Genomic DNA, 15,127 nt, shown 5'->3' with positions numbered 1-15,127 from the left:
GCTACAGCATTCCCCAGCAGCCACAGGAAACATCTCTGCTCCAAATGTGAAGTGATTTGCTCCCTGCAGGCTGACTGGCAAGCCTTCTCCTCTATTAAAGCATCTCCTGCTTTAATACTGAGGCTTGGAGACAGGGAGTGCTCCTGTTGCCAGAGCACACCCACCAGCTGCTTGCAGAGCCTGGCTGACGCCACTTCCCTGCCAGAAATATCATCCCTAGCACAAGATCAGGGGAAGATTCCATGTGAGACAGTTCAGCTCTGTACCTTTTGGGCTTTGCACATCAGAGGCATGAACTGTATTTATTGCTGTTTGTTCACACGTCCAAATGTTACTCCACTGTTTACACAAACATTTTTCTAAATCCAGACAGTTGTAAAACCACTACATGAGTTATTTTCAGGCTGCTTGGAACAGCTGCTGTACAAAAATAATGAACAGAGTGAATGTTTTGAGGTAGGCATCTCTGGTTTGATCATGCTCTGTGACTAACAAAGTGAAGAAGATCAAAGGCAGCTACAGAAGAGCTTTTTTTGAAAGATAAAACGTTTGGGGAACTATGCCCTCCATGGATCTCCTTGCAGAGAAGCAGAAGTGCCTTTCACAGATATGCCGGCAAGCCTAGTTAGAGCTGCATGAAGTGACACAACCATCTTGCATAACCACCATGTTCTCCTCTGGCTCCATCTGTTACACAGTAACCCTTCACAGGAAATGACAATCCAAGAACCTGCCTGAAGTGCAGAATTTTTAATGCTAAAAAGTGCAATTTAATAGAAAGCTGGGCTGTAAAAGCGAAGTGCACAGCTAATGAGAACATTACCTTGACAGCTGAGGTGCCAAAGCTGCTGCCATGGGTCTTTGCCACAGGAGATGCAGTTCCATGAGAGGCCTGACAGACACTGCTCAGTTTGCTGGTCGGGCTCCCTGAGAGCAGGAGACAAAGCAGATGCTGGGTGAGGGCTGGGAGCAGGGCCCCTGCACACATGAAACCTCCTCTAACAAGGAACAGGGCATTGCATTTCATCTGCATTCTGCATCAGGTACACCAGCAGGAACCACCATGGGCACAAAACAGATCCAGCACTGAGTTTCCACCTGAGGAACCAGCCCCAGAGAAGGTGCTCTGCACCCACTGCTGTGTGTGCTGCAAGCAGGTGGTCAGGAGCCTTCCTGCCTGGCTGAGGATGCCAGCTATGGCTGCAACCATGAAATCAGCACAGGGGCAAAGTCCTCTGCTGCCCAGGAACCCCTGAACCCACACTAGCCTTGGGCACTGGCATGGAGGGAGGCTTGGAGAGAGAAGAAAAGAAAGGTCACAAAAGGAGTGAGACAAAGTGAGGAGTAACAGGAGCAAAGGACAGAGTGAGAAAGGTAAAGGAAGAACAGAAACAAGGGTGAAGGCATAGAGTCCCCCGTGGCAGATGCTCTTGCAAAATTATCAGACTGACAGATGTGCCACAGCATCCCCTGGCCCCAGGATGGATGGAGGTCCAGTGGTAAACTCACCCTGCATTATCAGTGTGTGCACAAGAGTGCTCTCAGCAGCCTGGGACTGCTGCTCTTGGGCTGCTTTGGCAGTTTTGTTTGTTCAAGAGACACCAAAGCCACGAATTACACACATGAAAGCAACAACCAGCGTCTCATACAGCTGTATCACAACTCACCCTTGAGTTTAGAAGCAAATGAGCAGCCATTTCTGCGAGGAAGGGCTTTGGGAAGGCTGGCTTTCAGAGAGCATGAAGATCTCACCCCTTTTGTTAAATACAATCTGCAGCCTTATCAGCAGTGCCCCAGTGACTTTTCCTGTAACACTCATCACGGTCAGTCCAGGCTGGCTGCTGCTGCCAAGCAGTTCCACAGACCCTGCTGCAGCCTCACCCAGGGTCTGCTGATGAGGAGCTCACAGCAAAGCTGTTTGGGGAGGGGAGGGCATCAACCTTCTGCTCTGCCACTGATGTGCTCTGACTGGTGCAGGACACAGGGGAGGCACAGCAGTGCAGGGAGGGACAGGCAGCAACAGCCTCTGCCAGGCCCCTCTGTACACCTGCACTGCCTGGGAAACTGGAACTTTAACAATGCAGCTGTAACAGTAACTGCAGCTTTGACAATAACTGCAGCTGTAACAGTAACTGCAATTGAACAGTAACTGCAGCTTTAACAATAACTGCAGCTGTAACGGTAACTGCAGCTGTAACAGTAACTGCAGCTGTAACAATAATTGCACTTTAACAGTAACTGCAGCTTCAACAATAACTGCAGCTTCAACAATAACTGCACTTTAACAATAACTGCACTTTAACAATAACTGCACTTTAACAATAACTGCAGCTTTAACAATAACTGCAGCTGTAACAGTAACTGCAGCTGTAACAGTAACTGCAGCTTCAACAATAACTGCACTTTAACAATAACTGCACTTTAACAATAACTGCACTTTAACAATAACTGCAGCTGTAACAGTATCTGCAGCTTTAACAGTAACTGCAGCTTCAACAATAACTGCATTTTAACAATAACTGCAGCTTCAACAATAACTGCAGCTTCAACAATAACTGCACTTGAACAGTAACTGCACTTTAACAATAACTGCAGCTTGAACAGGAACTGCAGCTTGAACAGGAACTGCACTAACACTTGGACATCCCAACATTCTGCTGCATCTGCACATCCTATCCTCCAGGTACAATCCTTTATTAGAACCCAAAGGTTACCCAAACCATAATAAAACACTTAGGCAGAGGAGACAGGCTGGAGGTGAAGAAACAGAAAATAAGAGGTAGAAATCCCCCAACCAATCAAAAAAACCCCAATTAACCAAACCCTATTGGTGAAACAGCATCAGTGTTACCAAGAAAGCCCAAAACATACTTAAAAAAATTCAGATACAGCTACACAATTCCTACCAATGAACCTACCAATTCCCTCTGTGATGAAGTTAAAATGAACATGACAGCTGTGTTCCCTCAGATAAAGGGAAGAAGCAACAGTAAAAAGAATTTTTGTGTTTCCCAACCATGCCTAGCAAATGGTTTGTGTTCCATGGATGCTGCACCCCCTCACTTGGTCCTGGGCATGCTGCTGAGATGCTGGGAAGCACACACATACACAAACAAGTGTGTTCTAAAATAGACAGCAGTGCTTGGCCATTTATCACAACAATAAATGACTTCTGAGGGACCTTTCCTGCACCCCACACAAAAACTGACTGACTCTATCCATCACCTGTGTCCTGCAGTTCAGCCCTCCCTGTGACCCCAGGCCTTTGTCACCACTGAGGGAATCCAGTAAAGAGGAATCCAAACCAGCTGGAATTAGACCAGGCAGAAGCTGAGAGCAGTAACAAAATCCAGCATGGCTGTTCTCCTGGTAACCAGGATCTCTGCATTTCACTACATCTGGGCCCCACACTGTGACCTAAGACTGCTCTGCCAGTCCCTGTGACCTCTACAAGCTCTTTGCCACATCCACTCCAGCACCGTCACCCAACCCCTGTGCACTTTTTGTGTCTAAAGTTGTGCACCACGGTCTACATCACTCCTTGCCACCTGAAAAGAACAGGCTACAGGCTCTCTTTGAGGTGTCTGTGAGCTGAGTTTGGCTTCACACTGTGCTGTTTCCTACAGGCAGCAATGCTCAAGTCTGAGATCCCCTCAGCCACACACACAAACCAGCTATGCAAACCAACACCTTCCCCTTTCTCTGCTGAGCACTTTCCATCTGCACAGACTCAAACACTGCGGTTGCACTGATCATTCTGAAGGGAGAACCAACCTGAACAGGTGAGACTAAGCCACTGCCTGCTGAGGTCACACTACACACCTGTGCTTGTGGCTGCTGCTCCAACTTGTCCAGGCTTGTCCACAATAAGATAGGGGTTATTGAGGACTGAGCTGGCAGAGCCTTGCTTCATGTGCACCGGAGTGGACGTTGGGGTGCGAGGCAGCGGAGATGGACTAGGGGTCGATATTGGAGAACCTTAAGAAAAAAAGTCCAATGCTTCTAGCTTGTGAATGTTGTCAGAACACAGAAACATGGCAATTGTAGTGCTTTGGAAAATGGATTAGAAAAGGAGAGGTTTTTTCAGGATGTATTTTTCAGCCTGAGTGAGGTCACAGGACTTGGAGAAGGAAAGAGGAGACAGGAAAGGAGAAGGCACACAAAGCACTATGGCTCATGGCTACCCTGCACATGCTCTGCCTACCAGCACAAGCAGGGCTCACAGGGAACCTGAGAAGCCATCTGCTCCACCCCTGAATCCTGAGGGATATTATCCACATCATTCTCACTGCCAAGACAGTGCACCCAAGGAGATGGAGAAAGAGAGCTGAGCTGTGTTGCCCTTGTGCAGCCCCAGGTACAGGCACGAAGAGTGGGAACCAAGGAGTTCCCCTAAAAAAGCTGTGTGGAACAGCCCCAGGCAGCAGGAACACCCAGGTCTCTCACTGCCCTGGTCCCTCCACTGCTCTCTCTACAGCAGGAACCCTGGAAATCAATTTGTAAAATGGGCAGTTGCTGGGTAACACGGCCAGGAGAAACTAGAGAAGAAGAAAGCTGCATGAAGAGGTGAACAAGAAATTCAGAGAACAGGACTGGCAAGGAAGTGATCAGAGAAAAGAGACAGCAGCAAACACCAAGCTCCCCCTGTCTTTGTATCTACTTTCTTGGCAGTTATTGACAGTTAAAACAGAACATAAATGTCATCAAATCCCTGTGTCTTATAAACTGCTTTGAAATCTCAAAGGGGTAACCCTTCTCAGCAGACAGCAGAACTTTAGAAAAATGTTTAGCAGGGAAACATTCAAATAGCAAAGACCAACAAAGAATAGCTCAAGGACTTGAGAAAAGATAGGATGGCCTCCTAATTCCTGCTTTCTAGAAAGCTTTGGGAAAAGATCAAGAGAAGAGCTTATAAAGAAAGAATAAAGTACTTGGAATAGGTTCAAGTGTAAATCAACCTGAGTAAAGTTTTAAGATGTCAAGGAACAATATTGACATTTAATTTAAAAAAACACAAAACCAAAACAAAACAACAAATCAGACACACTTTAAGAACATTATTTGGGAGCAGATCACCAGAAATCACAGGTACTGATGGCTGGTGCTTCATCCTCTCTACTGTGACCACCAGAAAATGAAGAGCTGCAACAGGTCACCCTGAAGCTTCCCAGCATGTGCCATGGTGAGCTGTACATGAACACTTTCTGATGTAAAACATCATCCAGTGACTGGCATCACACCCAGGCAGGGAAGGGACCACGGGTGAAATGAGCAAAGCAGCATTGTGGCCATGTTTGGTTTAGAAGCTGTCACACTGCCCACTGCAGCCAGCTGGCAATTTAATCCAGCACAAGGTGGACTTTTGGAAGACAAAGACCAGCGCTGCTCCATCTGATGCAATATGGCAAGCACAAGAGGGTCTGTTTGAGTCTACAAGGTTAAAACTAATTATTTGCCCAGTAATCAAGGAAAAAATTCTTCTTCATTCATCCCAGCTGTATGAAAGCATTGGGGGGAAGAATGGACTCTTCCCACATACAAAATATTCCACATGGAAGATGTGGTTTTGCCTGGGTAGCAGTTCAATTCAAGACTATTTATTCCATACTTAAAAGCATTCAAGAACAGGGGGAGAACAACTCTCATCCTGCTATTCATCTCCTGTGAACCATTTCACACTTGTATTTTTTTTTCATTGAACATTAAGAAGTATGCTTAGCTTCTTATTCTAGAGTTTCCTACTGTCTGATGCTCAAAGCCTGGCAGAAAACCAAGGGAAGGACACAGAACAAGTCCAACTTGTTCACTCCCTTGTTTTCCAGGGGGAGGCACTGGGTAAGTAAACTAACATTCACCTGATACAATCTTGCAACTCATGGTGATAGGCTGGAAGGATTTTCCTGGTGACTCTGCAGGGCTTGGACTCTGACCTTGAGGCACTATTTTACAGCTAGCTGCAATGGGTTGAAAGGCTGAATTTCCATGAGAGCCAAAGGCAACTTTCTGTGTGGCTAACTTGGTGGGAGTCCGTTCTATGGCGGATGGCAGGGAGTAAAAGGCGGCATGTCTTTCGGTTTCAGCACTCCCAGAGAATCCTGATCAAAACAGGGAAAAGAACAGAAATACTGCTTAGGCTGACACATCTGATTCCTCACTGTGCTCCTCTACACAAGCACAACTCAGCTATGACAAACATGTTCTTGAAGGAAGGAAGGAAAAAGCAACTGGTGGGAAGCGTTGAACAGGGAGAGAGTGAGGAAGGGGATGCTCCTGCACAGGATCTGCTGGACAAGAAGAATAAAATGATGCCATGCACAGCCTGTCCAGCTGTGGCAGCTGATCAGCCACTCCTTACACATTTCCTTGGAATGCCCTTCCACTGCCCAAAAGCTGCTGCTAGTCCCAAGTGTCCTTGGTCAGGGCTCTGCAGGATCAAGGCTGGATCTCCTTGGCAGAGAATCTCGCAGTGCAGTTTTTGGAGTAAGAGCTCAAGGAGCCCAGAGACTGCCTTTTGAGCTGGGCTGTGGAATCCACTTTATCTGGCGTTCAAGGAGATCAATTAACCTGGAGCTGCTGGGAGAAGCCACTGCCTGTCAGTGTAAAAAGGAGGCAGGATTACTTCCTTCCTGCTCACCTAAAGATGCTACAAATCTTCCTGTTTGAATAAAAAACCTGTGTGTTTAAAATGTGGTTGTGTTTGTCCTTTTTTGGCCACAAGAATAGACCACATTTAAACAGCAGACACCCTTCTTGCTGAGCCTGAACACCCCCAGTGGCACCACAGGGCCTATCAGGAAGTACAGCCATGCATGGCACCAGCTTACAGCCACTCCTTCAGCACAGGAATGTGGGAATGGATCAAGAAAGGCACCAGCCCATGCAGCATCTGACACTATTTGAAATGTAGATATAAATACATACCCTCTGGCTGTGTCCAGAAGGTTTCTCACACCACAGTGTAACACACACCCTGTATCTCAGGCCAGTTAACCAAGTGTTCAGAAAACAAAGCCAAATGGCACCAGAGGCACAGCTCTTCCTGTGTGACACAAACTACAAATCCCACAGAGTATCCATGGGGCCAGCACTGCCTGTTCCAGGCAATCCACATGATCCTAAGGTCTCAGGTGCTGCCCCACTGAAATGGATCCTGGCTTTCCTGATCTCTCATGGGAAGGGAGAATAAAGCCCTGATGTGCAGAGATGCCACTGTCCCTCAGACAAACACTCACAACTTTTCAGTCTCTATTCTCCACAGTGCAGTATTTACAGACACCTAGGGATTTTTGTTCCCTCATAGTCAGCTCATGTTAGGCACTAACATATGTAACTAAACACACCTCTAGACCAGTTCCTTAAATGTATACACAGTCCCATAAATGTTCAGAAACCTAAAATCCCCTCTGAAAATAGTCTGCCAAAGCCAAAACTACAAATGCTATTCAACCACCTTTTTTCCAACTGCATCTGCTTTTCCTTATTCACTATGTTTTAGCAAAACAGCCTGTTCAACAAACTTCAGATTAAAAAACCCAAACAAAACCAAACCAAAGTCCAAAACCAAATAATCTATAACATTTTCTGAACCACATTTCAGAGCACATTAAGGAAAATATGATCTGGGGTGAGCAACAAGCAGGTAGCACAGGCAACCTTCAGGGCATAAGAGCAATTAAAAGGAGGAATCCAGCAGAGCCAAAGTTCTAAGAACTTGCATTTCACTGACACCATTTGCTTTACCTTTGTCCACAGAAGCATCTGGGCTGGAGTCCCTCAGCTGTTTAATTGGTGAAGAAGCTTTGACTGGTGCTGGGATGCTCAGTGGCAGTGATAAAGATGTAGGAACATCAGAAAGGTCAGACTCTGAAGACTGGGAGAAGAGATATTCCTCACCAAGGGAATGCCTGTGCAGCTCCACATCCACTACCTTCCAAAAACAGGAGACACAACTACTATTAGTATTAGACACAATTTGTATTTGGTAGCTTGGCAAAGATATAAAACCCAACACCAACTATGCTTTTTTATTTTAATGCCTAAAAACCTCTCCCTTTGTTTCCCCCCAACTCTACATAACATTTCCATTCATTTCAGGGACAGTTCTCAAAGGTCCAGCAGTACCTGAGCTATGACAAAAATCTTGCAACGTTGAACCCCCACAGTAAAGCAGCACATCTTGGTCCTTGGGGAAATCTGTAAACCCTGGGAGGATTCTGGAGCCCAGCTCTAAGCAACCCCTAAAGAAAGGACTGCACACCCCTGCAGGGACAGGCACCAAACTGAAGCCTGCCTTTTCTGGTAAGGCCTTGAGCAACACACCACATGATCTACTCTTCAAAAGTGCTCTTTAATAACAGTAGACATTTCACATTCATGTTTTCTCCACAAACTGAAAAGCTGAAGTAATGCAATTTAACCATAAAAATTTTCATTCACTACAGTATGAGGGGAAAACAATATCAAGAAAACTTTAGAAATTTAGCAAACTATGGGTTATTAATTTATTTATTTCAAGAGTTCATTTTCCATTAAGTTCTAAATCTTGACAGATACAGAACCTTAGAAGTACTTAATATACTGCAAAATCTCAACAGAATAGTTGGCTGATTCCTTGAACTTAAATTCTTTATGTGTAAGCTCTGCAGCAGATCAGAATGCAAATCAGAACACTTTGTACCAAAAGCTTCACAAAGCAATAAAATTTAAAGCCCCAGTACAAGCCAAGTTCTTTCTGAAGGAAGAGCTGGAAACAGCTCCCCTGAAGCAAGGAGAAATGACTGTTGTCATGAATAGTGACAAGGTGTCATAATCCCTTCATTCAGCAAGAGAGCAAAGTCTACACTCTAGAAATTGTGAAATCTGACTCTGTGCTTAGTCCCATGCATCTTTTCTTTTCAAACATCTTCAAGGGAATCAAATCCCTCCCACAAGCCCCTGACTCACCGTTTCTGCACCGAGTGTCTGCAGGCCTGTGTAGGTTCTGTCCAGCTGGAAAAGACAATACAATACATTAGCCAGGGCAAAGCACCACATTAGCTGGAATTTATAACACAAATTGTTTGAAAGAAGTCTCAAACTATGTGAGTTGAGCAGCACTGCATCCAATATTTTGAGGTCATAAGGGCAGAAATCTGTGTGCTCTGAAAAGTGTCCTCCCTCTCTTCTGCAAAAAATTCAGCCATGACCCAAGGCCCACACTAAAGGGGAAAGGAGCAAGAAAGTTGAAGGAAATGAGATTGTTGAGGGAATATTTCCATCTAAGGGGAGTCCATCCTCCAGCAGTCCATCCTCCTTTTTTATTCCTTATTCTATCAGGAATAAGGAAATATAAGGAAATATTAAAAATGATAAAAACTCTGTTTTTAACTGAGCAGCACAAAGGCAGTGTTTGCACTATAGTTTTTGATTAAGTAACTGTTCACACCAAGCCATCAGCTGAAAAAGAGGCACAACATCCCAGAGGCACCTGTTAAAGCACTGTAGAAGCAGCTGGGTTTGAGAGGTGTAGGATGTGCCAGGCACAGAGGAGAGTTCAGCTCACTCTGCATCCTCACAGCAGCCACAGGCTCAGAGTGAGAACAGCAAGATTTGCTGATTTGAGCTCCATGGACTGGCTCAGTTTTCTTCTGTAGGCTGAGTTTCCCTCACTGTCCATCACAGTGTTAATAACTTCTCCCCAAGTCACATCTCCCCTAATAAATTTTACTCACCATCTGCATTAAATGTCCCTAAGCTGCAGGGGAATATTTTCACCCTCCTCTCTACTGGCTATACTTAGGGTTGTAATGAGGTACCTTATTTAGCAGGAAATTCATCAATGCAGGCAGAGTTCAAATAAAATTAATGCTGCTCAAAGCAAGAGGAGACTAACCCAGCTCAGGACTTAAGCCCACTAATGCCAGGGACCACTAATTAAAAGGAAAGGAGCAATGGCCTAGTTACCAGGACTGCATACTGAAAATCCCAAGTGCTGCAGGGGTGAATGAGTTGGAAAAGGGAGCTCTCTTCAAAGGGAATAGGGAATCTCAGCCCTCCCTGCCCTCTCTAACAACAAAGATAATCATTAGCTGATGTGTGTCTGTGCTGAAGGAACAGAACAGACATGGCAGCCACTTTTCCAGTGGGAAGACAGACCTGAAGCACTCTGTTAGGTTAAAGCCAGTGAAAACATGATAAAAATCTTAAATTTTAGGGAAAAACCAGGTAAGCATTGCTGTTCTGAGCACATTCAGCTCCAGCTGCTGCAAGGCTGGGCTCCCTCCTACTGCATCAACTCCATACAGCCAAGGTAAGAGGCTTTCCTGGATCTATTTCAATTCTCCAGCTCAGCTATTCATGAGAAAATAACCACCAGGACACTCATAACACAGAGAGGCAAAAGCACATGCACAAGCACAGCCTCTTCCAGATTATGCACAAGAGCTCATTTAAACACCTTTCTCTACAGTATTTTGTTCAAATACCTTCAAATTGTGTATGATATCAATCCTTTTGTTCTGGCTATCCTTGAAGTGTATCTGCACTCTCACTGGGAATTCTCCCCAGCCTCTCCTGGTCAGGTGAAACGGAGGTTCTCTGCAAACAAATGGTGATTACATTTTGATGCACAAGTGGTACAGCTCTCACCTCCCTTTTTTCAGAAAGCCAAAGACTGTTTTTCTAGCTGACAGCTAAAGCTATCATCAGGTCTGCTATTCACCACAGAGAGAGTGCAATCATAGCAATGAGAATTTTATGGCTTTGGACAGCTGAAAACACACTTTGACTTTACACAAGGGGACAGGGAAGAAAATGGTAAAGCACTGCTGGATGAGACATGTGGGAAACGAGTCTGGTATTTTAAAAAGAAGACAAAAAAAGGGCTGTGCTATGTCAAATGAAAAGCACTTGGTTGAGAAAAACACAAGTCAGCTCACTGCAAGGTGAGCTTCCAATGCAGCATTTTGCAATCACTGTCGGCTGCTCCCTATCTAGTAGCAAAATGGCACAGGTTTCATATAACACCAAGAGAACAACACAGGGACAACAAAGAAAAGTTAATCACTGTCATCCTCCAAGCTGAAAAAGAAGGATCTGTAACATTTACCTCTACTCTGTGTTTCAGCTTGTTATTGTAAAGGCAAATATAATTTTTTCACCAGAAAAAAAATGCAAGAGGTTTAAGGGTGATTTTTAGTCCAGAACATAAATGCTCACTACAATGAATGGGACTGCAACACCAGGAATCCATTAACCAGGTGGGATTAAAACAGAAGATAACCAGTGGTTATCTTCTCTGTCTTTTGAGAAAGGCACAAAAAGACAGTAATCAAATGTCATTTGGTATGTTACAGAAGAAATACAACAGAGTTTGCTTTTGTCCTGCTCAGGGTTTCTTCCCAGAAACATTACTGAGCTGCACCAACACTTATTAACTCATGAAAGTCTTCCTGGAGTTGCCTTTCAGGAGTTTAATTTTGCCAGAATTAAGCTGCCATTCTGTAGCTAAGCAGCCCTTCCCACACTCCTCCCTCCAGGAGGTTGAACATCCCATGGAGAATCATTTCTTTGGGAAAACACCAACTATTTCACAGGCATCCTTCCTCACTCTTGTCCAAGAAGGATGAAACACTGACAAGGCACTTCCCAAGAGAGAACCTCCCCCACCAGGGTCACCTGGACACAGGTGTGGGGTAAGGCTTGGGACAGCACAGGGAAACTGCCCTGTCCCTGTAGCACTGATGGGAAATCCTCAGAGCACAGAGCCAATGCCACTGATCCCACACCATGGAGAAATATTTTTGAGTGGGATATTCATGCCCAAATACACATGTAGCATTAAAAACATGGGCAAATCAGATTTTGGAGATTTCTCTTTTTTTCACACTGCAATAGAGGGGTGGCAGAAAACACTTTGTTTAGCACCAGAAGCCTGAGCAGCAGACAGTGTATGTAACACAAACAGGAGAGGCACAACCCACATCAACAGCAAGAAATGCAACACCTGAATGCTTTTTCTCAGAAGAAAATGAAAAAAAAACCCCAAGCCAACAAACCTGTTTGACACATTTGCTACATTAAAAACCCTCATTTATTTTCACTACTATTTTGGAGTAAGCCAAGTTAAGCCAGAGGTTAAATACACACATGGAGTATAAAACCAGGAAAAGAAGTTGTTAATTAGCCCTGTAAGCCTGGCAAGCATGAAGACTGGAATAATTCTTCATTACCTCACTTCTACCAGGTCATTAGGTTTGTAACTGGGGTGGAGGAAGAACCAAACTTTCTTGACAAAGTGATTTATGCTGGGTTCTCTCCGAGAGCCTCGGACGTACACCATCCATTTATGGGTTGACTGATCATTTTCTTCTCTCTTGTCAGGGGGAATGTACCTGGCAAAGAAATGAAAGAACAAACAAAAGATAAAAATCCCAAATAGACAAAAAATGCAAAAAGTATTTTGGGAAAGATAAGGCACAAAAAATTTGGGATGTTAAAATGCCTGTGGGAACTCTGCCCCCTGTACATTTCTGCTCATTTGTCCTTACTCTGACAGTTCATCCAGGAACAGATACAGGACCCATCATCTACTCTAAATTTCTAACACATTTCCTCTGCCATATGACATTCACCCATTTAAACATTTGGCTCTTAATTAAAAAGATTTAATTTTAACATTCTACTACTGCCAAATCCCTTATCCTGTCCTATTCTGAGCTATTAGGAAGCAAAACCACACCAGAACACAACATCAACAGCTCTGCTACCATAAATACAAAAAAACCACAATTATTATCAAAATTTTTTAAGCAACTTCAGTCAATACTTAGTTCTGGGTCCAGCTCTTCCAGAAGCAATTGTGACTCTAAGTTTTGTCAGCAAATGTCTGATATATTCTGTGCAAAACACTGACTTGAGTAGAGCAAGGATGGAGAGTTAAAACCTGGAATTGTCCAGTTTCCCCAAACTAATGCCTTTCTTCACCAATTTCCTTGAAGATGAAAAGTTACACATATTTACTTCTTCTTCTTTTAAATATAAATAAAACCAGTATGAAATAATTTATTTAGACTATTCTGAACATGTAAATTTTCCTCATTGTGGTTGGTGGTGTATTGTTCTCTGGGGGTTTTTCTTCTGTTTAAGAGACCCCCACATTGTACCCATGGACACACTGAATTAGCCAAGTAATTCAATTAGCCAACACACTCAATCAGGACAACTTGCTTTTCCAAATTTTCAGGGGAAAACTTCTGACTTGATCAAAACAGGCTGAGAGACTTCCCCTTCAGGGAAAGAGATCTTAAAACCTCTGCACACATATAGAGTAATAAATAAAATAACTACTAAAACACAAGTTCCTTCCACAAAAAAATCTTATGCTGAGACCAGAGGAGGGCTGCCTTGGCTACTGTGATTATTCAAGGGTGACAGCTTAGCAATTTCATTTGTCTCCTAATTGTAACTTTCTATTCAATTTAACCCTGAAATAAAGGAGCATCCCTCAGGCTCTGGATACTAACTTGGAGACGTTGCCAACCACAATCGTTTTCTTCACATAAAGTCGTGAAGTTTCATCATTTGACAGTCCAGCATTTCGTTGTCCTGGTTTTTGAGAGCTTGAAACACCCGAACTGTCCTGAGGGTAGGGGAAGAAAAAAAAAGGCAAACAAAAACCCAAACATTCCTCTTAAACATCATTTTGCTTGGTGCTAGAAAAGTAAGGTGTTGTTAAAAAAACAACCAAAAATCTGCATAAATGAAAGACCGATAAGGAATCATCCCTAAAAATACTCAAATTGCTCTCTAGGCACATGGAAGCAACTCAGGCATGTAACAATGCCTGGCCAACACTCTGCATGGCTGTGCTGAGCACACATGCTGTGACATCCCATGGAGCTGAGCCACAGCTTAGCCTGGGTTTCAAAGCACTGCCCCTGCACTATGTGAAATAAAACCAGCCACGGCCAGAATGGCATTGTGATTGTCACTAACCAGGAACAAGGCTCAATCACCCATGAGTGGGGGTGAAAATCTAAATCTTTCCCATTCCCAGCCTCTGCTGCTCTGAGGGACTCTGGGGCTGCCTCCCAGTGAAGAATTGAGGCTGGGTATGAGACAGGAGAGCAGCCATAACCTGTCACTGCCATCCAGGTGAACCCACAGCCACACCATAATAAATCCAGCCTCCCTGTAACACAGGCCCAGCTATCAAGCAGTGGCCAACAGTCCCAGCACAATGATCTGACCACCCCCTATGCCAACACAAGTACAAGTGTTGTTTGCCTGGGACTGAGAGGCTTTTCTACAGCCCTGCTGGATGAAGTGTCTGGCTGGAGAGAAGGGACTGCCATCCTCCAGTGACCACAGAGCAGCCCAGAGGATGCACTCTGAGCAATCACCAGAGCTCAGTGTGGGAAGCACTGCATTCCCTGAGGAACCCTTCCCCTTCCTCTGCTAAGCCAGGGATGCCTCAAAGTGGAGCAAGGAGTCACAGAAGGCTGGGATGGCTCCTGCTCCTCATCACCCCCTCAGCCTCCTCTGCACTGGTCAGAGATGCACCAGTGTGCTATCCCCAAGCAACACAACTGCTCCATCCACCTGTGCCCCCAGCACAGAAACAAGCTCTATTGGCCTGGTGGTTCACAGCACAGGTGGGCCCACATTCTGTAGGGCTCATCTGCCACAGAGCCAAGGCAGAGCTCCAGCAAACTGCAGCCCTGCTGCCAAGGGTGTCACACTGCTTAGTGGAGGCAGGATCACTGCTCCTTCTGCCATCTATTAGTGCAAATTATACAGCTGCAGATGGCAGCCATTCACTGAGACATACCCACACCTGGCTGTACTCCTCTGGCAGGCCTGACCACTTAAAGGAACCGAAAGGAAACTGAAGAGTTTCACCTCATTTCACATTTCACCTGCAGACACTGAGTGAGCCTCCCCAGTGGAGCTACCTGCAGCCAACAGCTGAAGTATTTGTGTGGCTGCACAGAGAGCCACAAAGGGAGGGACTGGATCCAGGTCAAAAATTGCCCCCCAGAAAGCTTGAAGGGACACTGACTGAACACACTTTTACTTGGGTGAGACTGGCTCACTTGAGGAAATGGTGCTAATGCACAACAGCAAGCAGAACCCAAGAGGAAAAACA

The 15,127-nt window shown here is 44.9% G+C and overlaps 1 protein-coding gene across 5 annotated transcripts in view; it reads right to left on the bottom strand.

The window, feature by feature from the left end:
- YEATS2 (YEATS domain containing 2) overlaps positions 1-15,127 on the bottom strand; it is a 47,966-nt gene that overhangs the window by 25,158 nt on the left and 7,681 nt on the right. For 3 of the 5 annotated variants that reach the window (XM_054282760.1, XM_054282761.1, XM_054282763.1), the window contains exons 5-12: positions 13,503-13,618; positions 12,210-12,371; positions 10,464-10,575; positions 8,944-8,988; positions 7,741-7,927; positions 5,856-6,095; positions 3,823-3,978; positions 824-927 (exon numbers count right to left, since the gene is read on the bottom strand). In XM_054282760.1, coding sequence (XP_054138735.1) covers positions 824-927; positions 3,823-3,978; positions 5,856-6,095; positions 7,741-7,927; positions 8,944-8,988; positions 10,464-10,575; positions 12,210-12,371; positions 13,503-13,618 — 1,122 coding nt within the window. The remainder of the gene's footprint in view (positions 1-823; positions 928-3,822; positions 3,979-5,855; positions 6,096-7,740; positions 7,928-8,943; positions 8,989-10,463; positions 10,576-12,209; positions 12,372-13,502; positions 13,619-15,127) is intronic. The other 2 variants (XM_054282762.1, XM_054282764.1) reach the window with 2 other exon arrangements.

The sequence above is a fragment of the Melozone crissalis genome, unplaced genomic scaffold (assembly GCF_028551555.1).
Source record: "Melozone crissalis strain CALT ecotype California unplaced genomic scaffold, PUWL_Pcris_2 ptg000034l_1, whole genome shotgun sequence".
NCBI classification, from domain to species: Eukaryota; Metazoa; Chordata; class Aves; order Passeriformes; family Passerellidae; genus Melozone; species Melozone crissalis.
The sequence above is the reverse complement of the archived record's forward strand: the minus strand, read 5'-3'. Positions and strand labels throughout refer to the sequence as shown.